At 39.4% G+C, this 27,208-nt stretch overlaps 3 protein-coding genes across 4 annotated transcripts in view; 2 read left to right on the top strand and 1 right to left on the bottom strand.

Moving 5' to 3' along the window:
- The window catches only part of DNAAF4 (dynein axonemal assembly factor 4), a 17,698-nt gene extending 10,779 nt beyond the window's left edge, over positions 1 to 6,919 (top strand). Inside the window, exons 9-10 of the transcript XR_008203944.1 lie at positions 3,856 to 3,927; positions 6,877 to 6,919. The gene's annotated coding sequence lies outside the window, so the exon portion shown is untranslated. The remainder of the gene's footprint in view (positions 1 to 3,855; positions 3,928 to 6,876) is intronic.
- CCPG1 (cell cycle progression 1) lies at positions 123 to 19,259 on the top strand. Of its 2 annotated transcripts, XM_052672629.1 has the most exons (11): positions 123 to 168; positions 3,856 to 3,927; positions 6,877 to 6,991; positions 7,789 to 7,868; positions 8,044 to 8,251; positions 9,201 to 9,296; positions 12,131 to 12,385; positions 13,209 to 13,220; positions 14,044 to 14,144; positions 15,151 to 16,556; positions 18,453 to 19,259. In XM_052672629.1, exons 2-11 carry the CDS (start codon positions 3,868 to 3,870, stop codon positions 18,631 to 18,633), a joined length of 2,514 nt encoding a protein of 837 aa, XP_052528589.1. In that variant the 5' UTR covers positions 123 to 168; positions 3,856 to 3,867; the 3' UTR covers positions 18,634 to 19,259. The 2 variants fall into 2 exon arrangements, with proteins under 2 accessions (XP_052528589.1, XP_052528590.1); XM_052672630.1 differs by lacking the exons at positions 123 to 168; positions 9,201 to 9,296; positions 13,209 to 13,220 and having other exon boundaries at positions 3,862 to 3,927.
- On the bottom strand, positions 19,196 to 27,208 carry PIGB (phosphatidylinositol glycan anchor biosynthesis class B). The gene is given in 11 exon segments (XM_052672642.1): positions 19,196 to 19,679; positions 20,218 to 20,398; positions 21,168 to 21,378; positions 22,634 to 22,698; positions 23,867 to 24,078; positions 24,462 to 24,513; positions 24,941 to 25,081; positions 25,670 to 25,800; positions 25,969 to 26,073; positions 26,679 to 27,004; positions 27,076 to 27,208. Coding segments are annotated over 11 exon segments (1,674 nt in total). The 5' UTR covers positions 27,194 to 27,208; the 3' UTR covers positions 19,196 to 19,547.

The raw sequence follows: 27,208 nt of genomic DNA, 5'->3' as shown, positions 1-27,208 counted from the left end.
GGCGGTCGGGCCGGCCGGCCGCGGCGGGGCGCGGACTACGCTCTCCAGGGCGCCCCGGGGCGCCGCCGCCGTGCGCAGGCGCCGGCCCGGGCACTCGGTGTTGTTTTGCGGCGGCGTCACCGCCGGTCCCGCCGGCGTTCCGTCGTCTGCGGCGGGCCCCGCGCTCAGGTAGGCGGCGGGGCGGCCTCGGGGGCTGCCGGCCCCGGCCCGTTCAGGTGCGCGGTCCGCTCTGCGGCGCTGCGGCTGGTCGCGGTGAGCCGGTCCCGGCGCGGAGGGGCCGCTCGGAGGGGCGAAGCCCGCGGGTGGGGGGTCGCCGGGGCCGCTCGGGGGTCGCTCGGGCGGGGGGCCGGGGAGGCTGAGGAGGCTGAGGGGACGCTCCGGGTGCAGTGTGGGGGGAAGCCGTCAGTCGCGAGCCGGGCCCCGCCGCCTGGGGCAGCGCCGCGTGCCAACTTCCTGCTCTTTCATCATCCCCCGCCGCGGGACGGGCGGGCGGCACCTGCGCTGCCTCGGCGGGACGGGGTCCGGGCGGGACGAGCCGGGGGCGCGCGGCGCGGGGTGAGAGCCGGCAACGTCCGCTGGAGCCGGGGCACGGCGGGCCGTGACGAGCCGTGGCTCCGCGTCGTTCCTCCGGCTGGCCGTGCTGGGTGCCGGCCGCGCGCTGTTCCGCTGCGGGCTCCCGTCCGGCTCCCGTGGGTACGCGTGGCGAGGCGCTCCGTGCCGTGCCGTGCCGCGGGACAGGTGTCTGCCGGCCTGTTCGCGTCCTGCCTCCGTCCTGCGCTTCGGCAGGGCGGCGCACCTCTGGCTTCCAGACGGCCGTATAAAAGCAGGTGTCGGCAGTGGTGTGGGGCGTTTGAGGCCTGGAGTTACCTGCCCACTGCGGGCTGGGGTATAAAAGAACTTGAACTGTTAGGACTGTGCGTGTCTTATTCATCTTTCACAGAAATAAGCAGCTTAGCTGTTGCTTGTGGTTCAGGAGCAGCGTACCTGGGTATTTTTTTTATTAAAGCTGTGCAAGCTGTTTTATTTTAGAACAAAATAATTCTAAAAAAGCTTTACTTCTGTGCATATAAGAATATAGATGTCCATGAGATGCCTTTCAGTCTATCAGAACTTAATCAACTAATATCAGAACCATCCTGCATCTTGATCAATATAACATTATCAATCTCACTTTATTTTGTAATTCTCCTTTTTTTTTTCTTTATTTGATTATTTTCCATACTAGGCAAACTTTTTTTTTGCTGACTGCTCAAACCTGTAAGCAGTTATCCAGTATTGGTGGGGCATTCAGGCTGAGCACAAGATAAGTAACCTTTAACTCAAGGCTGTTCATCAAGGCCAGCAAGCAGTACAAAAATAATGATTGTGTGGTTTTCTGTCCCTTGGTTTTGAATATCTTTGGATTACACAGATACCCCCCTGCCGCTAAAGCAAGGGAACCTGAAGCTGTGGGTTTTGGAGGGAAGACATATGTTAAACAGCTCCGTAGAGCCTGAGGTTGTGTGTCTGTTGGAACTGGTTTCATGCTGTGCTCCATTACCTGTCTACCTGATTTGGGAGGAGGGACAGCATGTCATAGCATCTGTGTTGCTGTAGCCAGGGCCATGCTGAAATGCTCAGTTGGCCAGAGGAGGACAGGCATGGCCGTGTCCAGCACCAAGTATGCTGTGAGAAACTGCCCTTTCAAAATTTATAAATGCCTTTGTATCAACAGAAATACTTTTTTTTTTTTTTTTGTATATGAAAGGGTTTATATTATGTGATTTCATTGCTTTTCCTTTAGCACTAAGGTGCAGTGTGACTGGATTTGCTGTGTGACAAAACCACAATCTTCATTTATTCATTTATTATCTGCAGGAGAGATCAGACTCACAAGTACGATCTGCCCCATATTTGCCCTGAAATACAGTGGATAAGCAAAAGGCTTTGTTTTCAGTGACAGTGAAGTTGATGTTCTTATGATCACTGTGTTTGCTGAACTGTAGAATGATGAAATGGGGATGTTTTTATATGAAAGGGAATTCCTAACATAACCTGAGATGCTCACATTCAGGGCAGGTTAGTGACAGCAGGCATGTTGTCATGTGGTGGGAGCTCTGCAGTGCAGTCTGTGCCATTCAATACTTTGATGGAACAACGCTGTTTGGTTTGGTTTTAATGGATAAGTAAGTAAAGTCTGGTGTCCCCTCACTGATATTCCAGGAAAAGCTCTACTGAAGGAGGGAAAAGATTAAAAAGAAAAAGGGCAATGACAACTGTATTTAGATTGGGGCTTTGTAATGGAAATTGGGTTTATCTGTAGGTTTGGTAGCTATGGTGATTGATACTTCCTGCTAATGGCCTTGTCATGATTGTCATCATTGCCCTGGTTCTGGAGGAATCCCAGATAGATTCATCCAAGTTGATGAGGAAAAAAGCTTTATTTTAGAAAAAGTGCGCAGCGCCATACCATAGCATGGATGTACTAGACAAACATGGACTGTGTTCTTGATGGAATTGAAAGTTCTGTACTTTGCTGTGCATGTTTAGGTGTGCCAGTTCTATTTGTTTATTTTTCTGCAGTAATGTGCTGAGAGCAAAGATAGCAATGGTGGGAAAGTAGAGAGGAGTTCAAGAAACGATTGTTTTCCTGTGTTCTCACCCAAAGTATTGAGCTGTGAGAAATAAAGCAGGTGCATCAAGTTCTCGGAGTTCTCCATCAGCAATATAAATAAGATTTTATAGAAGCTTTATTGAACAAGAATTTCCTCAGCTATTTCGTTGTAGCACAGATATGGTAGGCTTCCTGTACTGCCTTTGGAGCTTTTGTTTTTCTCCACAGTGATACTGCTATGGTTGTTATTATTGAACACTTGACCTTTTTTTATTATTATTATTTTAAGGGACAAGAGATGCACTGAACTTTTTTTGAAATCTTTCTGTTAAGAAATGGAAGTAGTCTAAACATTTAACAATAGTCAATACTCAATATTCCTCATACAGGAGAAAAATACAGGCATGGAGGAAGCTGCTGCCAACAGCTGTCCTGAAAATAGCTACCCCAGTCATCTGGCAGTGCCATAACCATGAAATCTGTACTTCAGCTCTTTTTCCGTCCTGCTTCTGTGCTCTCTGGCTGCTCTCAGCTTCTTTGGAATCAGTATGTGTTCTTGTAAGGAGCTGAAAGGAAGACATCGCTCAGAAGAGAGTTATTTTCAAAAGATTTTTCAATAGAATGGTCTGGGTTGAAAAGGACCACAATGATCATCTAGTTCCAACCCCCTGCTATGTGCAGGGTTGCCAACCACCAGACCAGGCTGCCCAGAGCCACATCCAGCCTGGCCTTGAATGCCTTCAGGGATGGGGCATCCACAGCCTCCTTGGGCAACCTGTTAAATACTGATCAGTATCTTCTTCCAAAAGCTGTTTTTCTTCAGTAAGTTCTAGTTCCTTACCTGTAAAAAACAGAGATGACTTCAACTTCTGAAGTGTGCCTTTAAGCAAGGATGCTTCAAACAAACACATTTTAAGTGTAACTGTTGATGTATTGGCTGGTGCTGTCTCCGTGTGGCTGTTTGCTAGCCTAGAAGACTTTTGACTGGCTGAGATGAGTATGTGTTAGGAAAAGCCATATTTCAAGCATAGAAAAATAATAGGGAGTATGTATAAAATAATATATTATTTTTTTGTCTGAATCGTATTTTTTCTTCTTTTTCCTTCTCCTCAGTTCAAGAATAACAATATAAGACTTAATGTGTAGTATACTGTGATGACATGAGGTGGATTTTTTTTTTCCTTCTATTTATTTATTTGTTTGACAAGAGAGCAGTGAAATTATTTATCTTGCATATTAAAATAATCTACTTTTACTTGCAGTGTGCTTTGAAAATGTCTGAAAGTTACAGTGACAGCGATTCCTCCTGTGGCTGGACTGTCATCAACCATGAGGTACCTGATCTCTAATTAGCAAAGTTCCATCAGTTTGAGACTAATTATATGGAGTAAGATATTGTTTACATTTGGTAGTTTTTGTTTTGTGTGGGCCTTGTACATCAGCAGAGGATGTGGAAGAGAGCTTTAGAGATAGGAAAGTGCCTTCCATAATGCCACGCACGAAAGCAATCTAACTGCTGCATAAGGAAGTGGAACTGTGGATTATGTAGCAGCAGATGAGAAGAGCTGACAGGATGTGTGTGCAAGGCAAGAGTGGTTCTTGGTGTAAAATACTCGTCGTCTTTAAAACTTAATTAATGTGTGGAGTTCTATGAAATGTATGGCACGGTGAGTTTCTGCACATCTCTTGGTCTCTGCTGTAGCTTCATTTATCAGGCACACTCTCACTTGGTGTGAAATGCTGGGTTTGCCTCGTGCTGTGATCGGGTGTTGGGGCACAGCTGCTTGTGACGTCACTGTTATGCCTGGGCAGCGCTGGATTAACGCGCATGTTTGTGTTTCGTACCTCGTGATGTTTGGCTAACTGTATAAAGGACAATGACTTTCTTAAAAAATGAGTTCATAGCAGAATAAATCTTTAGACAAAAAAAAAAAGTGAAGGAATCAAAAGTCTGTTGAGATGGCACTCATTGTTGCTAAGTCAATGCAGTCAGTGGAGTTTAAGAGATCAGTAATTCTGATCCTAAAGTAGACATTTGTATTTGAAAGTGATTTGCTGTATTGACTCCACTGCCTGCATGGACTGCAAAGATGTCTTCACCAGCTGGCTCAGGTGCCTTTGAGTTTGATAAGAGGAACATTTTATCCTTGTTTCCTGGAGCAGTGAGCAAGGCAAAGGCAAGGTCATTTAGAAATGCTTAGGTGTTCTAGACATCTGTCTGCATCTCCAATGTACTTCCCTCCTTTAGTCCTGAAGATTTTACCTCCTCTGATCTTGGTTGATGAATGCGTTTAAGATTTTTACAATTTTTGCTACTTATCCTTGTCCTGAAAACTGAGCAAGTTATTCAGCCAGAATCCCGGGTGTAAATGAGTTTCCTAGAGCAGTGCAGAATGGCTGGCTCTGTCTTCTCACTGTCTGCATGAAAGCAATTTCAAGAAGGAGATGTACTCAAGATGGTACATTTCTAGGAGGAAAATAGGAAGTAAAAGAAAAGATCACAAATATTGATTGACTGCTTTCTCGTATTTGAAGATTATAATGAAAATCAAGGTAATTTGAAAGGCAAATCAATATAACCTTGTGTCTTTGCTCAAGTTTTGATGGCTTAGTTCTGTTTCAAGATTAATAGTAAACAGTATAGCTTATGGCTTTTGGATGTTGGGACATGGTTTTGCTTTTGTTGTCTGCAGAAATACTCTCAATTACTTGAGAGATGGCTTAAACTTCCTTGTTTCGAGGGGGTGGATGTCAGGTTGGAATCCTGTCACCAAAGGAATGACTGAAAACTCACTTGCTCCAGTCTGCAAGACCGAGTGGAACACAGAAGCGCATAGATTGTGGGGCTTCACAGGGCTGTAATGAAAATGAATGGCTTTAGAAGCTGGGCCACAACAGCTGGGTGACTCGGCTGTGAGCTGTGTGCTTTGTTTTCATACTTGGGATGGTTATTGTGCTCAAAATGAATTACATGGTCTAAGTAAATTAGTGCAGTACAAGATTATAGGAAGGCGGGGATTTGTGTAGACAAAGCAGAGCAGATTTTTATTTATCCATTTAAAAAACAGCAACCACGGACAACTGAAACCTGAAACAAAGAATTTTGTATTTTCTTTCCCAAGATTTCATTCAGATTTTAGTAAATTACTTCTAATCGAGTGGTGAGTTTCTGCAAAACTATTGAGATTTAAATTATGATGCTTCTGTAGGCAAGGAATACAGTCTGGGCTGTTCGGCAAACTACTCAAAGTTAACTTGTGAAGCTTCTTAAAGAGGAAGATGACATTGTAGCATGATTGTGGAGAGCATGTAGAATACTTCTGGAGTGTCAGATCTGCCCTAAGTACAGTGTCTTCATAAAAACAAAAGCATACATGTTTGCTTAAGCTCTGAAGTGAAGCATGTAGGGAAACTGATCTGGAAGTATTGCTACTACTGTAATTTCACACCTGCTGTTGCAAAAATAACTAGCTCTGTTTACAAAAACAGCTCAAGTTATTTATGGATCAGGGTGACTTAGTGTGTCTTAGTTGGGTTTTGCATGCTCATGGTTTTCTAATAACTTTGTATCCCACCTGTTCCTTTAAACAAAATTTGTGAAGTTTGAGGATTCTGAGTTGTCAGTCGTATTGCTGGACTACAGAACCCTGCAGACTCTGAGTGTTGCTTATCTTCAGTTCCTGCTCTGCTCGGAGGTTGATGGTGACTGGCAACTGACAAATAACTCAGGCTCCTTTCTGGATTTAAGACAGCAATCCAATTTACAGATGCTTGTTTTCGTGGTGTCGGGGATGTATTAGTACAGCAGCCATTCAGGTTTGCTAAAAATACTTGAGATGGAGTGGGGTCAGACATATTTTTTTTTCCCTGTAGTGCTTGTTGTAGTTCATGTTGGTACTCTGGAGGTCATATTCTTGGGCTGTTTGTTTACATACAACACATGGATGTATGCCAGAATTAGATTCCATGTTCAAAGCTTCATCGGCAGCCTCCTCTGTTTCTCTGAATTCAGGTTTATGAATCTAATAAAGCTAGTAGAAAACAATTATCAATTTAAAATATCAATTTAAGTATCAATTTAAAACTTAAAATACAATTATCAATTTAAAATGCTTAGTGTAATTGATGTTTGGGTTACTCTCTTTTCTTCAGAATTGTTGTCTTTGACCCTTTTAGAATTACAGTCATTCTGAGTATTACACTAGCATTTGTTTCCTTTCCTAATAGTCTGCAGTTACTGGGGCTTCTGTCAGTTGTATTCATTTAAAACTCTTTAACTCCAGGGTTCTGACATAGAGACAGTGACTTCAGAAAATGGAAGCTCAATTGACAACCATGAGTTTGTTTCTGAGGAATATGTTTCTCTGCAAGAAGAAGAGCACCCAATTGAATTGCAAGGTAAGATACTGAAAGCAGGAGTCATAAAAAACGCAAATATCTGTTGTAGTCTTGGCATTAAGTTGTTTTCAATAGACTTTATATACTCAACAGATTGAAAAATGTTCCATAATCAACTTTATGATTTTTTTTTCTTCAAATAAGTATAATCAGTAAGGTCTTTTGTTAATATTTAAGATGTTATGGAGTGGTATGCAGTTATTGAATTATAAGTTTATAGTAGTACTGTCGATTAACAAAGAGAAAGAAAAGAAAAAAGTGTTAGTATATGGGAGCTGCTTCAAAAGTAATACCTCCTATTTTATTACACGTTGTCAGAGGTGGGTGTTTGTATGGCAGTGAAGGTAGAACCTTTCTGACAGTATTCTGTTAAAAAAAATGGCGCCCATGGGCATTCTGTGATACTTTCTGAATGTTTATGGAGAACAACAGTGGATGTGAGCACAGTGATGTGATGGGTGGTGCATTTCAGCAGTGGTGACAGTGGGGCACCTCCAGTGGTGCAGATTTGTATCAGCACGTAATGCAGACTCTTATTCATCACCGGTGAAAATGCTCAGCTGATGATGGTGACCTTGTTGAAAAACAGAGTTTTGCAGCTGAGAATTTGCTCTAACAAATAGTGTTATTGTGCTCTTTGTATCTCTTATGGTTTATTAATTGATTTCATAATCAATTAATATTGCTAGGAGATCACATGCAGACTTAACATAATCTAATAGTACATGGGGATGAGGAGAATTTGTAGAGCTCCTGGTTTTACTCCCTCGTTTTGTTCTCCTTTCTTCTTTCTGTAGCACAGAGTAGCACTGATGGAGAGATACCAGTGGTAGATAATACTCTCTCTGCTCCTGAGGAAACTCAAACAGTTCCAGAGGTAATGTGTTATTTTATTCAGAAGTTTCTGTGAGCCCTACATCATATAAATGAAAGTATACTGTTTTTTTTGTTTTGTTTTGTTTTGTTTTTATGCATTAGGAACTCTTGCTATTTTTTCAAATCAGTCTATGTTCTACATATTTTAATAATTTTTACCTTGTCTCCTTCCTTAGGAAAGGAAAGCAAAAGTCCACGATGATAGTTCCTGTATTGGCACAATTAGTGATGATTCTGACATTGTTACACTTGAAGCTCCAAAAGGGGAAGAAACTCCAAGTCAGGAGGAAGCCCCAGCTGATGGTGAAGAAGCTCCCAGTTCAGAGGATTTTAACATGGGTTCCTCCTCTAGCAGTCAGTATGCATTTTCCCAACCAGAAACTGGTAAGAGCAATAAGTCACTGAGCAGTTGAACAAAAATCTTTGCTTAGGAAACATTCTTTATATGGAGAAGGGAAACGCTGGTTTTGATGAATGCATATCTAAATATTTGCAATCTCTGAGACTACTCTCGTTGTCCTAAGATTTTTGTACAAATATGTCTGCAGGCTGTTTTTTTTGAAAGCATTCTGTTCAGTGAAGTATTGTGTATATTAAATAAGAAGTAAATTTCTAACACACTGTTGTTTTGCTCCTGGAATAATTGGAGGTTTTCTTTCGGCCATTGTTGTTTTTTTGTTTGTTTTTTGCTTTTGAGGAGTTGGCAGTAGGTAACTAGCTACTGAAATAGAATGACTTTTGGGGTCGCAGCAAGGACTCATAGTAGCTGAACTATGAACATCTTTTGCTGACCTACTCACGTAAAAAATGTGTATATATATTAGGATGCTGCTAGTATTTAACAACACTGATGCACGGTGTGCAGGAGGAAGGACATGAATGTTTGTCTAATTTATGAGTAAAATCAAACCTTAAAATGAAAGCTTTTACGTTACTATTCTCTTTTCCTTCTCCTTTATTATTCTGTTGGGCTGCTTACTTGTATTTTTTGCATTGTATTTATTCTTTGTAACTGCTTTTTGTTACTGATTTTTTTTTTTTTTTAATTTTTTTAAAGTAAGTTTATGTCAAGAGAATGATTTTACTTAAAATACCATTTTATCTCAAGCAATATTAAACATGTTCAGAAGTTCATATATTTTGTAGTGGCCATTGATATTGGAAATTGACAATTTATCCTCTAATTGTGACAAGTGATGATGAGTAACAGAACTCACCTTTAAGTCTTTAGGTGACATAGCTTTTAACGTTTAGCTTGGTTTTATTTTCTCCTTTAGGATTGAGTTCTAAAAATGCTTTTTTTTTTTTTCTTTCCTGATATTGTACACAAAAGTCAGGTGGCTGGAGGAGCTGAGGAAGATTCCTGATTATGTAAGGGGATGGGGCAATGAGGTGAAAGAGCATGTGTCTCGCAGTCTTCCTTTCCAAGGTGGTGTGATTAAATTCAATCAGCTTGTGTAAAGCTGATTGCTTATGGCTTGCATGGAGTGTTCTTAAAATTATCACTACCAATCTGACTTGATCTTATAGTAGTGATATTCCAAACAGATGCTGAAAGCCAGTCTTCGCTGAAGTTTGGCTAAGCTGTCATTCTGTTTTGTTTCATTTTCTTTGGGAAAAAGAATGATAAATTTACATGTAAACTTGGAATGGAAATCAGTGAACTCTGTAATACATTTTGAGGAATGACACTTGTTGGATTCAAAATCTGTGTGACTGACGAGAAAAATTTCTTCCTTCTGATGTTCATTTCGACATTGTCTTTGGTGTCCTGTGTTTAACTGACCAGATATTACAGGAGTGAGGAGTCCTTTAGCATTTGTTTTAAATATAACTGCTAAACCTTTAGCATTTGGATTTCCTACTTTCCACCAGTAGAGGCACTTGCTGTCCACTTCTTGCTGTTTTCTACTTTTTTGGAAGAGGAGGAGCTTCAGATTTGCTGAATGTAGATACTAAAATGGCCTTATTAGCATTAGCTGCTATGCTTGCACTTACAAACCATTCCTGTGGAGATTTAGACTGTCCTAACCATGCAAACAGCTTCACAAAAGAAGTTAATCAGCAAAAGCACTCATATGTGGAAATAAGTTACTTCTAGGAAAGGTCTCATCTGTACAGAAATGTCAAGGAGAATCACATTGGCTCACACTATTACATTGTTTGATTTTGCATGTAGGTCTGACCCTCTAAAATATTAGCATTACCAATTATTGTGGACTGCTACTGTGGTCGTGGTTTGTTTCCTCTGTATTTTTCCATCCTGTTAATTTTAGAGTACAGCTTTATACAGAATTCTTAGAGCAGCTGTAAGGCAGTATTACTGACAACTTGCCAGTTGACAGCTAAACACCTCCCACCCCCCAATAAGCAACAATAGCACCTGTCTGACTGAGTATGTCTGGGTAATCCCTTAGGATGTCTGACCTCTGCGTTCTTGTAAAACAAACTAAACCAAGCCCAGTCCCCACAGCAACGACCAGCCTCTCTCCTGACCAGTTTCTGAGTGCTTGTCTTTGCTGTCTAGGATGGGGGAAGTATGCATCTGCTTGAAAAGTTATTCTAAAACAGTGTCTTTTCTGACAAGTTCTATACATTAAGAATCTGCATGTCAAATAGCAAAGTGATTTGTCTTTATTGCAACTTCTACTTGGTCTGTTTGGTTTGACTAATCAACTAAAATGTGTTTTCTAGTTAGAGGAGGAATTATCTTTCATTATCTAACATGTTCTTGTCCGTGGAGTCAGAAATCAGACATGTATTCCACATACTAATTGTTGGTCTTTTGTGAAATAGATGCAGTTGCTTCTGTGAGGTTGGATTTTTTTTTTCTTTAGTGACAAATCTTTATTGGTAATGCTTTTTATAGGTTACTGCTGGCATTGCTTGGTGTTCTTGTCAGTTCAGTGATGTATGCATGGCTTTGCTCGACAAAATGGTTTTCAATAGTGAAACATTCAAGGACGGTAACTCTGCATTTATACATCTAAATCTGATCATCTGTATTAAGGGAATGAACAGCTGTATTTCTAGAAGGGATCTTAGCATTGTGTAACTGCAGGCATCAAATTGAGAAATGTCCCAGCAGGAGCACTTTGTCACGTGCTGGAGGCCTCGCTGATCGTGCTGAATCTATTCCAGGCTTATGAGCTAGGTACATGAGCACAGAACCACTTGTTCATCCTGCCACTGCTTCCCCTTTATAGTTGCCTTACACTTGAAGCATATGCTTTCAGTTGAGAGAGAGAGGAAATAATCATTACTTATATGCTGGTCTGTATCAGTTTATTTACAGTGCATGCAGTAAACATTTGTACCAGGAATAGCTACAAGCAATTACAGCTCTGTTGTTGTTTTTCCAGTTAGAGTATATGGCTTTTGGGCTGTTCACATACAAATGGTATCACAAATATCACTACACAAAAAAACCCTCTGGAAGATAACTTTCAAGGTTTTAATTGGTTCTTATTTCAATCCTTGGCCTGTCCATTATTCTGAAGCATTGGTCAGGCAGTAAGCGTTTTGGCTCCACGATGTTAAGCAGGGACAAACACAGAGGCACCTGTGTGGTTCTTTTCCTGCATGGGATTGGTTGAAAATGGGTTGATTTTTCTGTTTTTCTGAAAGGTGGGTAAAGAGTTAGCAGGTAGCATATGGTAGATATTAAAAGTAATCAAAAAGAGAGATTGAAAGAAATTTGCAATGTGAAGCTGTAATTAGGTATCGCAATACCTGCACTAACTGAACATCAGTGGAATTTTGTCTGCAGCTGTAGGTAGATCACAGGGAGAATATAATAAAACAATGCCTGTGTATTTCAAGTGGCTTTATTTTAGCAGCTGTAGCTCTTTTACTATTAAATAGTTGAGTGTCAGTATCTGCAAGAGAAGTAAATCTGAGTTCTTAGCCTTTTTACTTCACCTGAACTTGCATGTAGACATTTTAAGAGGTAGCATCATCTAAATGATGAACTTTTTAGTGGGTGAATTAGAAGGTATAGGGAAGTGTCAGGCAGTTTTTTGCTGACACTGTCTGGAGTCTCTATCTTGTCATTTTTAAAAATGAATTTTTAACTTTGGATATCAATTCCTTACATAATATCCAGCATAAATTAGCACATTGAGAATTTTTACTTTGTTTTATTAACATTCTCTGAGATAGATGCCCAATACTTTTCACATACGTACGATGGATTTTTGTACTTAAAGTATTTTCAAAGCAACAATTAATGCATTTTAAAGACTGTTCTGTGTTGGTTTTCAGTTTTTCCATCTCAGGCTAGCAATGATGAGTCAAGTAGCGATGAAACCAGCAATCAGTCCAGTCCTACAGTACGAAGACGCCGGGCTAAGAGGAGGCTGATCTCTTGCTCTGAGGCTGAGAGCGGGTCACCTGTTGATCCAGAGCCTGAACCTCCCCAAGAGCAGCAACACAAGCGGCAGTTCAGTAGTGGCCTTAATAGATGCATCATTCTGGCTTTGGTGATTGCAATCAGCATGGGCTTTGGACACTTCTATGGTGAGTGTATGGGAAACAAAGTACATAGAACCAACAGCTTACTTATGACACAAATACCATTTTATTTTGACTCGCTAAAAATCCAAACCTAAAACTAAGAAGTAGCAACTAATATATGGATAATAAAGAGAGGCCCTTCAGCAATGTAATTGTGTTAAATATGACTACATTTAAAGTTTAAAATAAATAGTTTGCTCTTGCAGATAGATCTTTTGTGTTTTTCTCATAACACAGCTTGAGAGTTTTGCTTTTTCACATCTGTTTTTTCAGAATGCATCTGTGGTAATGTCTGTCATTGCCACCGGGGTTTGGAGGATTACTTAAGGCTTTTGTCTTACTTGTACTCATCTGGTAAATTTAAAAGCAAGGCATGCTTTTACAGGAGCACACAGTAGCCATACTCTTCTCTCTGATGCAGAAAAGCAAGCAGTAGGTGTCCTTGCAGTTACCTGGTTCAGAGAGTCCAGGATAATAGCAATTTGTCTGTGTTTAGCACATTGCCTGAAGTTGAACGTTATGTGGAACGATGCAGTGTTTAACAAACTAGCAGAACTCTTACTGATCTAAATTCTGATCTTGTAAGACATACGTGGAGCAATTAAGAAGAAGACACAGAAGAGGGACATTTATTTCTTAATAGTCATTTTTCATGAGTAGGCTTTTATGAAAAGTGCAATATTAAGAAGAGTCTTGATTCAGTTTGAGACAGAATGACTTTAGTTGGGTTTGGTTTTGACTAATTGTTAGTCTAAATATTGACATTTACTTTGAAAGATACTAATTTTCACTTGACACAGGTTTTTTTTTTTTTTTTTGTTCTTAGGTAAACCTGAAGGTAAGAGGCACAAGTGATATGCTGTGGGTCCCGTGCTTGTATTCAGATTTACTTATTAAATTGTGTGCATGTATGCTTACATACTCATACATACATATGTGTATGTGTACTGTTACAAAAACAATGATCAAATCTTAGGAATTACTGGTGTGTGCAGTATTGTAGAGTTGACTAATCCAGTCATGTAAAATACTTCGTGTTTAATAGTTGCAGCAAGTAGTAGCTGGTAGACTGGTATATGTCAGCATGCCAGAAGCAGAGAAAAACAGAGTGGCTAAACGATCTCTGATGTTGCTTTCCTGTGATAACTTGAGGTTTCATTTCTCTTCATCATTTTACTGTATTTAAATTGGAGTCAATGATAAATGTAATCCTTTTAAAGAATTTGAAAGTGTATGAATGGGAAGTATATTTAGTAAAAATACTCAGGGTTATATCTATACTAAATAATTCAGTTTGACTTATTCACACACTGAACCTTTACTTCTAAATGATTTTTGTTGCTTTTTTTCCCATATAATTTTCTTAAAATTCTTTCCTCTGTTCTCATCAATTAGACAGTCTATTTGAAAAATATATTTGGGGTCTATTTGGAAAAATGTTTATCATTATAAGAAACAGAGTCTATGTGCAAAAATCTGATCTTAGCTATAAGAATACCTTTCCAATTTTAAACAAGGTTTTTAATTCTTACTGGTAAATACTGTCAGACAGTAAGTACAGAAATCAAGAATTTGCAGAGAAAATGAAGGTGATGTTTAGGTTCATGTGTTCCTCAGACTGCTGTGAGAGAGGCTATTAAAAAACCCAAATATCTCTGTAGGTACAATACAGATCCAGAAACGTCAGCAGCTGGTAACAAAGACGCGTGAATTGAAAGATGACCTTTACCAGTGCCAACAAGAACAAGGAGATAAAGTGGGGGTAGGTGTGAGTTTGGCTGGCAGTTTTAGGACTGTTATTCTGTTAATATGCGTGTGTACTTTACACAAAGTGAAATTAATTTATCACAGAAGTGCATTACACGTGTTGTTACTGTTAAGTGTTAAAGCACAATGGTTTTTATTTATTCAGTCTTAATAGTAGCCTGGGAGTTATTTGCCCATATGCGTGGTCCCTTTTGTCTCCTTCCCTATGACACAATGCTAGGTTGTGATTAATAAAGACAGCTGAAATAGAACTGTGCTGGTAAAAATCTATTGCAGCTTGATCTTGCAGATTTTACGGTGTTACTTTTTAAATTCTCAATGGCTATTCATTTTTCAAATGTTTAACTTAGGTTTTCACCTTCAGATAATTCAGGGAGAATGCTGGGGAAGTGCTTTGTTTGGGAGTACTTTTTAAAAATGAATAATTTATTTTGACATTGCTGATAGCAGTATTTACATATAGTACAAGATGCTTAGTCCTTCAGTTTGTCATGGATAGCAAGAGACTGAGAGTTATTCTCTTGTGTTAGGATATAGTTACATATGTTCTTTCAGCAACAAAGTTGATTTGAGTTTAAGAATTTGTGCCCCCGTTGCTTAATACACTTAGTAGTGATTACAAATAATAATGGATTTGTTTCTGTAACCTGTGAATCCAGATTGCTGAATATCATGCATATGTTTTAATTTCTTTTTAAGATGCATCAATTCAAGTTTCTAGTTTACTTCCCTTCAGCTATTTGAATCAGTGAAAGCAAGGGGTGATGACCTCTGGTTGGAAGTGGGAGTTTCTCACGTGGTCTTTGTTGCCAAGAGAATGTTTGTTTTTCTATCCTTGAGATAAATAAACTAGCTCTATTTTTTGCATCATGCTGCAACATGTCATTTCAACCAAAATGGCAAGCAAACTGTTGAATCTACCTTGGTCTTTTATTTTGCCAGCTAAAATTATAACAATTCTGATCATTGTTTTTGTCTTGTTTTCTTCTTGTTTGCACTAGTCACTCACGGGAGATCTTGCCACGTGTTTGACCTTTACTGAGGTGGAGAAGAAATCCTTTGAATCACAGAAAAAAAGTCTTGCTGCAGAAAATCAGCACTTAAGAGAATCTCTAGAGAAGGAAGAAAAAGCTTTGGTCTCGCTTCAGGAAGAACTAAGGAAGCTAAGACAACAAATAAGAAACTTGGAAGACAAAGGTACTAGTACTGAGTCTATTGTCATGGAAAATCAGAAACTAAGGGAACATTTGGAAGAGGAAAAGCAAAGAAACCATAATTTTCGTAGGCAAAAGGAAACGCTTTTTGCAGAAGCACAAATGTTAAGGAGAGAGCTGGACAAAGAACGTCATATTACAGAATCCCTGAAAAAAGAACTGGAACAGCTGAGTTCTCGTCAAACACCTGACAGTGTTAATGATGATGACACGTTAAGAGAAAATCAAGAAATAGAAACTCTGCGAGGAAGACTGGTGGAACTAGAAAAAAAGCTAAACTTTGAGCAACAGCGCTCTGACTTGTGGGAGAAGTTGTACGTTGAAGTAAAAGATCAAAGTGAAAAACAAGAAATGAATGAAAAGGGACAGAAGAGAGGTGCTAAAGGGCAAAGTAAATCTAAGAAGAAATCAAAAGAGTCATTTTTTGGCTCAGTTAAAGAAACTTTTGATGTTATGAAAAATTCCGCAAAAGAGTTCGTTAGACACCATAAAGAAAAGATCAAGCAGGCTAAAGAAGCAGTGAAAGAAAAGCTGAAAAAATTCTCTGATTCTGTAAAGTCCACATTCAGACACTTCAAAGATACCACGAAAACCATCTTGGATGAAAAGGAGAAGAAGCCAAATGAAAAAAAATACGAGGCAAACAAGAGAGCTCGAACTTTTTACCGAGAACATAACTCTTATGAGAATCTGAAGCAGACACATTACAGGAGATCTAACATGCCAAAAGATTTCAGAGATGGAAGAAAACATCAGTTTACAACATTTGAAAAAGATGCAGATTCACAGAAATGTCTCAATGATCCTTTGTGTAGTAGAAAACATCCGTTTGACCTAAAGGGCTGTTCTGGTATTTTTGAATGTGCTAATCAAGAATTTGTTAGTCTCTTTAACAGAGTTTCAGATCCTATTGGAGTGGATGAATTTAATCGGCTAATAAGAAAGTATTTGCAACAAGTTGTACATAACTTTCATCATTGGAGAGAACTAGAAAGTTTCATCAATCAGTTTTTTCATAATGGGTTTTTTATACACGACCAGATGCTGTTCACTGATTTTGTTAATGATGTCAAGGATTATCTGGAAGATATGAAGGAATACCAAAATAAGAATGAGAAGGTTTTTGATGATTTGGACAAGTACATCTACAGATACTACTTTCAGTATGATAATTCACCCCAATATGGACCCAGGTTGGTTTCCATATTTCCTGAACAGTTAACAAAATGAAGTAGTTTTTTAAAGACAACTAGTGTCCTTGTTCTAACAGATGGTACTCTATACACAGATGTCTATATTTCTAGCCATAGATATGTATGTAAGAGACTCAGTAGAAATGGATTGTGCTTCTAGCACCTCCCAAATTAACATTCTCCTCTGCAGGAAAAAATAAATGTTTAAGGTACTACAGGTCACGGTTCTATGGCATGTAGTACAATCTGGTTTTTCACTGAGCCTTTTAGAAAGCTTGCAAGTAGGATTACTTTAGACTGAACAGCTATGATAGCTTTTCATTCCCTCAGACAGGCAGTTTCACAAAAAACATTAACTGCAGCTTTCTATTGTTCTTGCCTAACAGAGGATTTAGCATATATTTGAGCAGCCTTAAAGCCCTGTTCTGGCAGGTATCTTCCCTGCTGCCTTTTCAGGTGTGTAACTACCAATGTAGGTTAGTACAGTATTGAATTAGTCTTTACAACGGAGTGGAACTGCTTAAATAGCAAACTCATCATCTGAACTGAGCTGTACTAAAATGTTTTGGACTTGCTGACTTGCTGTCCATGGCCTGTGTTGTTTCCTACATTGCTTTTCTGTCTCTGATGATATTATCAGGGCTTCTGCAGAGCAGGTGTGTGCTTGCTGGCCCAAAGAAGCTAGAGGTAATGTGCTGTTCCTGCTGCATAGCCTTTGCTGAAGAAAGTTAGGCAAGCAGCCTTAGTGTATTGTGTGAAATTTGCTCTTTCTGGAGTACTTAAATGTATATATTTTCTGTGGCTTTTAATGTCTTTGCTGTTACTGAATTCATTATGTAATCTTTTGTGCTAATACTTAGTCTGAACAAATAGGAAAAAATCCTTGTATATAATTTTCTTGTGCATTATAGATTAGTTGTCCTTACACATAAAAAGGACTTTTTCTCTGGGCTGGTATTCAACACAAGTGTGTGTCTTCAGTCAGGATTATTTTTTGGATTGTATTGTTTACTATATCATGTGTTTATTGTAGCAGGAGGTCTGAAAACTAGTTTGGAGTTAGTAGGTGCTACATGAGGATAGTATCCTCTTACTGAAGGCTGAACAATGAGGGTGATAAATCTAGCATTTACCAAGTTGCCTTGTCTAATGTGTAGTTCTGGCAAATACTTGACTTGTTTTCATTTATAGTTAAACTACTTCTTACTAATTTATTATTAAAACAAATTTTAATTACTTAATTTTTGAGGACTCCAGTTTGCAGAAGAACAGAATTTCAAGTTAGTTTACTGAATTCTCTGTGCCTGAGGATGAAAATAGCCTTAACTCAGCTTAGCCAAGCCTAGACCAGTGACAGAATAACAGCATGTAGTGTAATGGCAGTGTGCGTCACAGACTGCAATAAGTGAGCAGTGGTGTTTTGCCAGTACCACCCTTCTCTGTATGAATGTTTTCATTGCATGCAGGAGAACCTCTAAAGTGCCCATGTCTAGGCACAAGTCTATAAAGTTTTCGTTGTTTTTATAGAGCAGAATATAAAAGAACAACTGAAAAACAGATGGAGACCTCCTTTCAAGCATCACAGTAGGGGTGCTCAAACAGATTGTTTATGTAGCTGTATTCTGCAAAGAACTTGGGAAACCAGCTGCAGAGTATTTTTTATTAATGGAAAGATTTTCTTTAAAATACACCATCTCACTGATGGTTTTCAAAACAATTACATCAAAAACCCTGCCCATTTGCTAGTAAGGGAAAGAACTACTTGATACTAAATTTTTTTTTCCAGCCAACCTCAGCACCTTAAGAGCTGTTCTTGACAATGTAATTGTATTTCAGAATGCTTTTAGAGAAGTGCTTTTCTAAGAGTAGTAACAAGTTTCTGTTTACTCCTTGCAGTCGACCTAAAAGGCCTTCTTTTACACAAACTGAAAATCCCAGACATGAAAAACAAGCTCAGAAGTACCACCACCGTAATAAAAGAGAAGGTAAATGGCATAAACATGGTCGCACTAATGGAAGACACATGGCAAATCTTGAAATAGAACTGGGGCAGTTGCCCTTTGATCCAAAATACTAAGTAATTTATGGTTTAAAAAAAGGAAAGACTTAATAATGCACATGTTCTCTGGAAACGAATTGTTTTTCAACGAAGCAGTGAGATACAAGTTTCTCTAGATAATTTGATTTTTACAAATTCTTGTTAAAAGGCAGGAGTCAGTCTTTCTGATTTGCATATTTGGTATTGTTGCTTTAACTGTTCATTGGAAGCAATGATACTTTGGCTACCAGTGGCATTGTTACAGAAACTAGGCATGCAATGACTTGCGTATGAAAAATATGCTTAATTGCATTCCATTAGTATAGTTCAAGCTTGAGTCATGCATAATGTACCAATAATTAACTTCAGTGTTTGATATACTAACTTCATCTCATCCTTTAAAAAAAAAAACAACTCTACATTATAGTAATGTATTTGTCAGTGTTTTGTAATCTTATACTTGCTTCTTGTTTTGGGGTGGGGGGCTATGAGCCTGCTGAATTGTCAAGAATTTGCTGTGCTGCATTCTGATCAGCTTGCTGATTTAAGCACTTGAACTATTTTGCATATCTGCATTTCGGGGAAGAAAAATAAAGAGACAGCGTGGGTAAAAGTCTTTATTTATAAAAAGAAATAAACGTAGCATAGCTGTACAGTTCTATAAATTGGTCCAGTCTTGTCTGATTTCTTACTGTGACAGTAATCACATGGTAGCTTTGGCCTTGATATTCTTTAGTGCTGTATGGTAGATCAGCGCCCCTCACCTCACCCCAGTCTGAAATTACCTTCAAGAAGAGGTTTATGTGTTTTGAGACAGTTGATATTTGTGTAATGAGACTTTCCCATTTGACTTACCAGTTCAGTCTCACTACTCTCTCCTTTCTGCAGTGAAGTATCTTCTGTACTGCTATACGAAACTGAGCTCGTTAGTTTCTAAGTCTAGAAACTGATCTTCAGATACGATTCATTTCAGGTTTTTTCTTGTAGATGTAGATATGGCTTCCAACTCGTCCTTGAGGTACATGAGTATGAAAGACAGTGGCTGTTTTCTTATAGCCCTTTGAAGCTAGGAATGATGATATTTCCTGTAAATGAACATATATTAGTTTCCACAGACAAAAGTATTTGGAGAGCATCAGAACAGTGCTCCAGAGTCTTCTGGAAACTGTTAATTCAGCTATTCTTGGGAACTTCTTTATTTAGGAAAGGTTGCTAGAGAGAGCTATCCTGTTTGATTCTGTATGCAGTGTATCTTCACCAGACACTGCCATTTGAGTATATGGACTTCATAAAAGAACTGAGGGGAAGAGGTACCCTGAGACAGAGGCACGTTTGCTTGTCCCTGTTACGTCAGAGCATACGATTCTGGGAACAGACAATACACTTGTTTTCACATGGCTTGAGGAAAAGGCTGTAAAACTTTGAGATGCAGAAAGCATACAGAGCACATGTGAATGTTAAGTATGCATCACTGGAATGGTATCTATACTATTTTATGGACTAGGGGGGTTCAATTTTAAGTGTTTCTAAAAAGTTAAGGAAGAGTTTTTAAATCTTCTGCAGCTCAATTTCTCCTGTAACTTGACCTCAAAACTAGTTTGTTTCATCTTACGTTTACCATACCTGTTCTAGCACACTGAAGAAAATCAAATGACTGGGCAATAGTGTATCATTGTAAAACTCCTTATTAAGCCAGCCAAGTGGATTAGAGTAAAATAGATCTGCTTCATCAACATAGCTTTCATTTCCAGTTAGGTCTGGGGGACACTGAAGGAATCTCATTTTTAGAGGACAGTGAACGTGGCTAGGACAAAAAACAAAACATATTCAGGATAAACTGATAAAGACCCGGGATTTGAAATGATTCATCACCTAAATACCTCAGTTAAAAAGAAAAAAAAGAGAAAAAAAGTTTACGTTTACTCCAACATCATGTTTTCTTCACTTACATGTTTTATAAAAAGCAGAAATACAAAATGTGGATTCAGCTTGAAGCTACTGTGAATGCTTTTAGCAGTTCACAGAAAGCAGATTTATCTCAATGCAAACATAATCTGCATAACATCGTTTTAGTAAATAAAAAGTACTTCCTTCCCTTCCCCCTCCAATCAGCTGTGTGGTTTTTATCTGTTTGCTTACTGGGTTATATTGCAAACTTTCTAGAATAGTGAATTCAGTCATTGTATGTTATTAATTCCCTTTCCTTACCTTCCAGCAGCAGAAGTAAAGGTAAAATTAAAATAATACATTCTGACTATAGCAGAGCACTTCAGTTTTCCCATACAAGTTACTATAATTGAGATGTATGAATTACTGTCAGAAGCCCTAGGACTACTGTATAGCTTCATACAAAACTGTCTTACAAAAACTGAGTAAAACCTGGCTCCTGAGTCTCATTCTGTGTTCTAGGCATTTAGCTTATTTTCCCTATTCATTCTGTGTTAGCTTTATGAAGAACAAACTTCCTCTATACATTTATCCACCTCAATCAGATTTTTTATTTTTTATTTTTACCATTTCTGCTTAAATGTCTAGTAGATTTTAATATAATACACTGACAGCTATTTTATTACCTGTAAAATGGAGTAGAGTGGCATGGCATCATGATGAAGACAAAAGCTTGTGACTGGTAAGAGCTGTTACAAAGTTGCTGTACGTGATTCATAACATCAAGAGAGCCTCTCTGGTGAATCAAGCCTGTATACAGGGCTGGGATTAAATTTGATAAAAGCAAGAAGCTTGCTGCAGACTTCTTCCATGCTTTTAGGTGTTTCAGAGAATATCCTAGAGAAACATTTAAGTTTAGATAAGCAAATACTTGAAGTTTCATGTAGTACCTTTGGAAACTATTAGTCATTTGCGAACAGTACCTTGCTTTGAGGTATTTTAATGTACTTCAGTCTTTACTGTTTGAATGGAAATTCAAAGATCAGACTTTGCCCTTACTGTTGGATGTAACACTGTAAATGTTAAGTCTGTACCTGTTCTTTGGAGTCCAGAAGAAAAATTTCAAACTCATTATCTCTCTGGGGCTTAGTTTTAATTTCTTGTGAGGAAATGAGTCCATTCAGTGCTTGGATGAATGGTGTGTGGTGACTTACAGATGTGTACATGTTGGGGTAGAGCCAGAATAAACAATAATGACTGCTCTGGTATGGCTGTGGTATTCTTTATCTCCAGCATGCTGAAAGCTACAGTGTTCCCTTCAACTGGCTGATATGATCTTTACTGTTACTTGTTCTTGAGCTAACATCCTGGTAAATGCTTATTCCTTTATGTCCCGTCCCTGCCCTCTCACTCCTGTAAGAATCTAGTAATAGGAGGAAAAGATATTTCTCATGATAGGGGATACGTGATAGAAATCTTTTATACAGCCCCACTCTGTGACCACCTTCACTGAATCAAAATAAAAACCAGGCCTGCTTCAGAAGTCACTAGTATAGAACAAATCATTTCAGTCAGTCTTCATTTGGTTCATGTTCTAACAAATTGCAGATCTTTGTCTCAGATGAAAATGAAGTCCAATAATTAATCTGTGATTTAAGCATGAGTGGAAACAGTGTATTATAGGCTTTTTTAATCTGTTTTTGTAAAAATCTTAAATCTTCTGAACTGAGCACTGAACTAAGCCAAGACATTAGCTATTTGGTATTTGCCAGCAACAGAATCATGCAACTAAGATGTACTTTTGTTCATATGAGCAAAATATAGGTTATTACAATATTAACTGATTCTTATGTTTTGAATTTATCTGTCAATTTAAAGCTATCCAGCTCCACGTTCTGCAGACTTTACTCTTTTCTTTGTAACTTCCCAGCAGATAAGATTTTGCTACAGTATTACAGCTTGTAGGAAATACTTTTTTCCACGCTAAAGATTCTTACGTATTTCAGTCTCTTGCTATCATTCATCCTTTTTTCTATCTGCAAAGAAAAGTTAGGCTCATTTTAAGAATCCTACATTCACTATTAACAGTCTGTCTTTTGATAAAAGTTATTAGCAGGGGAAGGTTGTGAGACATTTAAAACTAAGTGCTTACCACAAAAAAACATGCAAAATGGCAGTACTGGATAGATGAACCTGAATTCTTTATGGCTCAGTGTGCTGTAATAAAACAGATACAGTACAATAGAAAGTTGAACGCATCAATTCTGTTGACAGAATAATGTTTAGAGCATGGAAGATGAGAAGGGCACTTAAACATATGAAAAAGCATTTGGCATGTTACCAGTTTAGAGTAAAAAGTGCAAACCATCACTTTTTAAGAACATATGAGAACAATGAAATTGAAGTTACTTGATCACTTTAAACCAAGCACTGGCTACTGTGCTCCAGCAGTTAAGCTGACTAAGAATACTAGATGTGATAGGGAGTACATTACTTACTAGTTTTCTGTATTAAAAACAAAGCAAGAAACAAAATGGATGGTGAGCTAAGATTGAGCTAAGACTTACGCTTGCATTTTATCTAACAGAATAACATTCACTTCTGCTAATACAACTTTACACCATTTCCCACCTCAGCATTTGATTTTGTGTTGTTTTTTTGGGGGGGGGGGGGAGGGGGAGGAGGGGAAATGATGGGTAGTTGGGTAAGACTTGAAATTACTGCAAAACTTTGTCCTGAGAACCAAGCAGAAGGCTAGAGGAACCTAGAAGGGCCAATAGGCTACATTCACTTTGGAGTTGGTCTGAGGAAAGAGATTACATTTGTGACCTTGCTCCTGCTTTGCTGCATTCTGTTACTACTTCAGTCTGATGACAGTTTACCATTAGGTATGCACTAGTTTGCATATACCTTCCTGTCTCTTTTGTGTAATCTACAGTCATCAAATGACTTGTAAATGAAGCAAATTTTATAAGTTGAAGAACCTCTCTTCTTATTGGGGATATATTAGAGAAACAAACGATGCAGCATTTTCATTAGCAGATGTCTAGTGAGCTCAGCTTTCTGACTAGTTCTGTTGTTACTTAAACACCCTTGAGGTGATGCAGAAGTTACTGATTGTTTTCCATTGAATTTCTTGCCAAATTATTTTACTATTTTAGAATCAAATCGTTAAATATACATGTATGCTAATGATGCAAGTAGCAATATTACATACAATTTTAGAAAACATTGCATAATTGAGTCTATTTCTACGTGTATTAGAATAATTTTAGGTTTTCTGTCATTTAGCTTGAATACCATCCTTTTTCATTCTAGGGAGGACAAGTTTTGATGAAAAGAACACAAATGGTCAAAGACAGTAATTATGTTTAGAAGAAATTACCTGTATACTAGCACTGTCCAAATCACTGCCCCTAGAAAGATGCGATACCGTTTTGGTGCCATCACGCAGCCATGAATAAAGAAAGGCAGGTGGGTACCCAAGATAACTGGCAGTCCTTGAGTGAAGTACCAGTGCCAGGGATGGGAACCATAAAACGTTCCCAAATTCTGTAGCACGTTGAATTTCAAGAAGTTCAGCTGAACCAGCACCCACTGGGATGGTTAGGGAAAGGCAAAAAAAGGGGTAAGTAAAATAAAAAACAAAAGACAACATCTAAACTAGCATAACTGATAAGTTTCCTTTGTGCCTACGCCTACGTCTTTTCTGCTAAGACTTATCACGAGATCCCTATTTTTAGCAGTTGTTACAACCAGCTTGCAAGTGCTATAGCAATACTGAAAACTGTTGATTTACTGAGAGCTGACTTGAAGTCTGTCATTTAAAATAACTAAGAAGTCAGTGTTCAGGGATTCGTGACTTCATTTACAGAAGACAGACCAGACACACTCACAGACAATAAGGTGCAAAAGTCCAACACATTTTTAAAACGACTGAAAAAATAAAAAGTTGTAGTGCTGAGTTTAAAGCAGCTTACCTCACCAAAAAACACACGGTCAATTATTAAAGAGGTTCCCAGTGTGACCAATCTGCAAAAGAAGAAAAATGGATTGCATTCCTATTGCCTGCATTGCTTATGCATCAGGTTGTACTCTTCTCCATACTGTTGTCAAAACTCTCTGAGTAGTTACTCCCAAACTCTTTTAGGATTATCCCTACTTGTGGCCATTGTAGAGTGGCCAGTTGCCGCTCCCCAGTATCCTTGGTAATCCCAGGTTAACCTGGAATGCTGCTGGCATCTCATTCTGATTACATCTCTGTGTAGGTTTTTGCAGCATATAAACTCACTTCAAAGAAGCACATCCCTTCTTTAAACTTTTGCAAAAGGACTTTTCTTTGTATTGGACTTCAATGCAGTCAGCTTTTTTGCGCCTTCTGTCTCTGCTGCAGTATATAGTGCTAAGATCAATCTTAAGATACAGCTGTGAACAGAGTGTAACTTCAGAAGGAACGTACCCAATTGGAATGCAGTTGTACAGGATGAGGTCTGCTTTTTTCTGTTCTTGTAAAAAATGACAGAAGACCAAAGGTATCCATGGGATAGCTGCAGTGGGACGAATGACAACTGCAAGTGCTATCAAACTTAAATATTTCCATCTAGAATGAAGGAACAGAAAAAACAAACAAAGAAAGCTTACCAGAAGGTGTGATCAATTATTTAGCAGTAGAACATAGCAATAGAAATATTGTTCTGTCTCTGACCAAGAGTTCTGCATGCTGCTGGTAACTCTCATTCTCTGAATGCAGATACCTTGTTTGGCTTGGAAGGCTGCCAGATACACAACTCATATTAGATATCATATCAATATTAGCACTGGAGTTGCTAATTAGGAGCACGTACTTGTTTTAAAATAAATAGCTGGTTAACAATGGTGTGACCACATTAATTTACTGCTGCACTTAAACAAGTATATCTTATCTTAAATTAAATTCTTCTAAAGCTTATAGTTTTCTGTGTTGTGATACCGTGCATAAGGGAACCGGACAACAGTCGTGTTGTATAGCAGCAACATCAGAACTTCAAAACAAATTTTAGAGAAAACACCACAATTACTGTTGAGCAGGTGACACAAAATAAGATGGCTTTGTTTGCTTTAAATTTTAAGATAAAATCAGCATTTGAACTGGTTTCTGTTCTACTCCCGTGCCAAAAAATTTCAGTACTGTTTAGAGAAATGTTCTTACCTGCTCCCCATCTTGGAACCTTTCATTGGATAGTAGTAAAGAGCAAAAATGGTGAGAAGAGTTTCCATGGTGTTTGTTAGAGTTCTGGTACAGGTATACCATGTAAACCAGGAACACAGCTGGCAGAAGTACTGGAAACAGTTATGACAAGAGAGTGCACAGGGGCAAATATTAAACAAGTTCTGTAGCTTTAAAAAAGGTGACAGTTCTGAGGCATGACTAAGAATCATTTGGCCATGCTTATGCTGCAGCCACACTGATTAATGTGCATCTTTTTTTTTTAAACAGCTGAGACTTACCACATATTTTGCTGTTTCTGCATTTTCAAGGTGTTTCACTAGTAAATAAAGCTTCACATCAGCAAAAGCTGCCAGAACTGCTTGTACCAGTCTAGGGACCCATATCTACATGAGAAAAGACAGAACTTCATACTTGCAATGAGTTCAAAGAGAGAATTACTGCGCTACTGAACGGCTGCTCAGACTAATGTGTGAGATAGAAAATATTATCTGTAACATCTTATGATTTAAAAGAAGAAAAGCAACAACAGTATGATCCTTTGGTAAGACAAGTATTTCTGCCAGAACCAAGAAAGTACGATCAGGTTCCACTGACAGTATTCAGTTCTTCAAAGTACAATTTAGAAAATGTGATGAATGACAACAGCAGTCACAAGGAGCTGTTGTTAGCAAGTCCATTGCCATAGGTACGATTAAACACTTTGGCAAACTGAGCAGGGGCACAGTTATGATCTCAGGGCTAAGTGTCAGCGTGGAACTTGAGGAGAGTGGGGGCTGCAGCCGTGGAGAGGCTGCAGTCGCTGGCAGCAGGGCTGCGCCTGGAGAGTTAGCCATGAGTGCTGCACTCACGTAAAATGCTAAATTTGGAGAGACTTCACGTTTGAAGTCTGCACTAGTGTACCACTGTCAGAACAGGGCTTTGCGTTCTACCCGAGCAGTAGCAAAAATACACCGCAACCAGCAGATGCATTGCGACTCCTTCTACATACCAGCAGCTGGACGTCATCCTCGCCCAGCAGCTGCAGAGCTCTGTAGATGCAGGCAAAGAGCAGCGGGTACGGGTATCCCCGCAGGCCGTGCGCCCACTCCCACGTCAGGTGCCCATAATTGCTGCAGTTAAGGCCGTTTCAGTAAGGAGGAGCCGGGCCGCTCCCGCGGAGGACGGGCGGTAAAGGATATCCGAAGACCAGGCGGTGCGCCACCTCCAGCGACTGCCAGTACTCGTCCGGGACGAAGCTGGTGCGCACGAGCGCGCAGTTCAGCGCCCGCGCGGCCACCGCCAGGGCCGTCAGAGCAGCGGTCCCGCCGGCGGCGCCTGCGGAAGCGAAGCGTACGGGTAAGAAGCCTTCCGAGGCCGTGCCGTGCCCTCCCCTCCCCGTCGCTTACCGGCGCCCGGCTGCGCGGCGGCTCCTCCGGCGGCCGCGTACAGCACCGACCTGCGCTTGCGAAGCCTCACCGGCTCCGAGCGCCTGGCGCGCGCCAGCAGACCTCCGGCCGCTGCCATGGCGGGGCGGGGCCT

The sequence above is a fragment of the Tympanuchus pallidicinctus genome, unplaced genomic scaffold (assembly GCF_026119805.1).
Source record: "Tympanuchus pallidicinctus isolate F22 unplaced genomic scaffold, pur_lepc_1.0 scaffold12, whole genome shotgun sequence".
NCBI lineage: Eukaryota > Metazoa > Chordata > Aves > Galliformes > Phasianidae > Tympanuchus > Tympanuchus pallidicinctus.
The sequence above is the reverse complement of the archived record's forward strand: the minus strand, read 5'-3'. Positions and strand labels throughout refer to the sequence as shown.

Coding starts and splice junctions, on each gene's coding strand:
- CCPG1 (XM_052672629.1), top strand. CDS start 3,868: ATGTCTGAAAGTTACAGTGACAGCGATTCCTCCTGTGGCTGGACTGTC. Junction 14,145..15,150: donor AACAAGGAGATAAAGTGGGG/GTAGGTGTGAGT, acceptor TGTTTGCACTAG/TCACTCACGGGAGATCTTGC. Junction 16,557..18,452: donor TCACCCCAATATGGACCCAG/GTTGGTTTCCAT, acceptor TACTCCTTGCAG/TCGACCTAAAAGGCCTTCTT.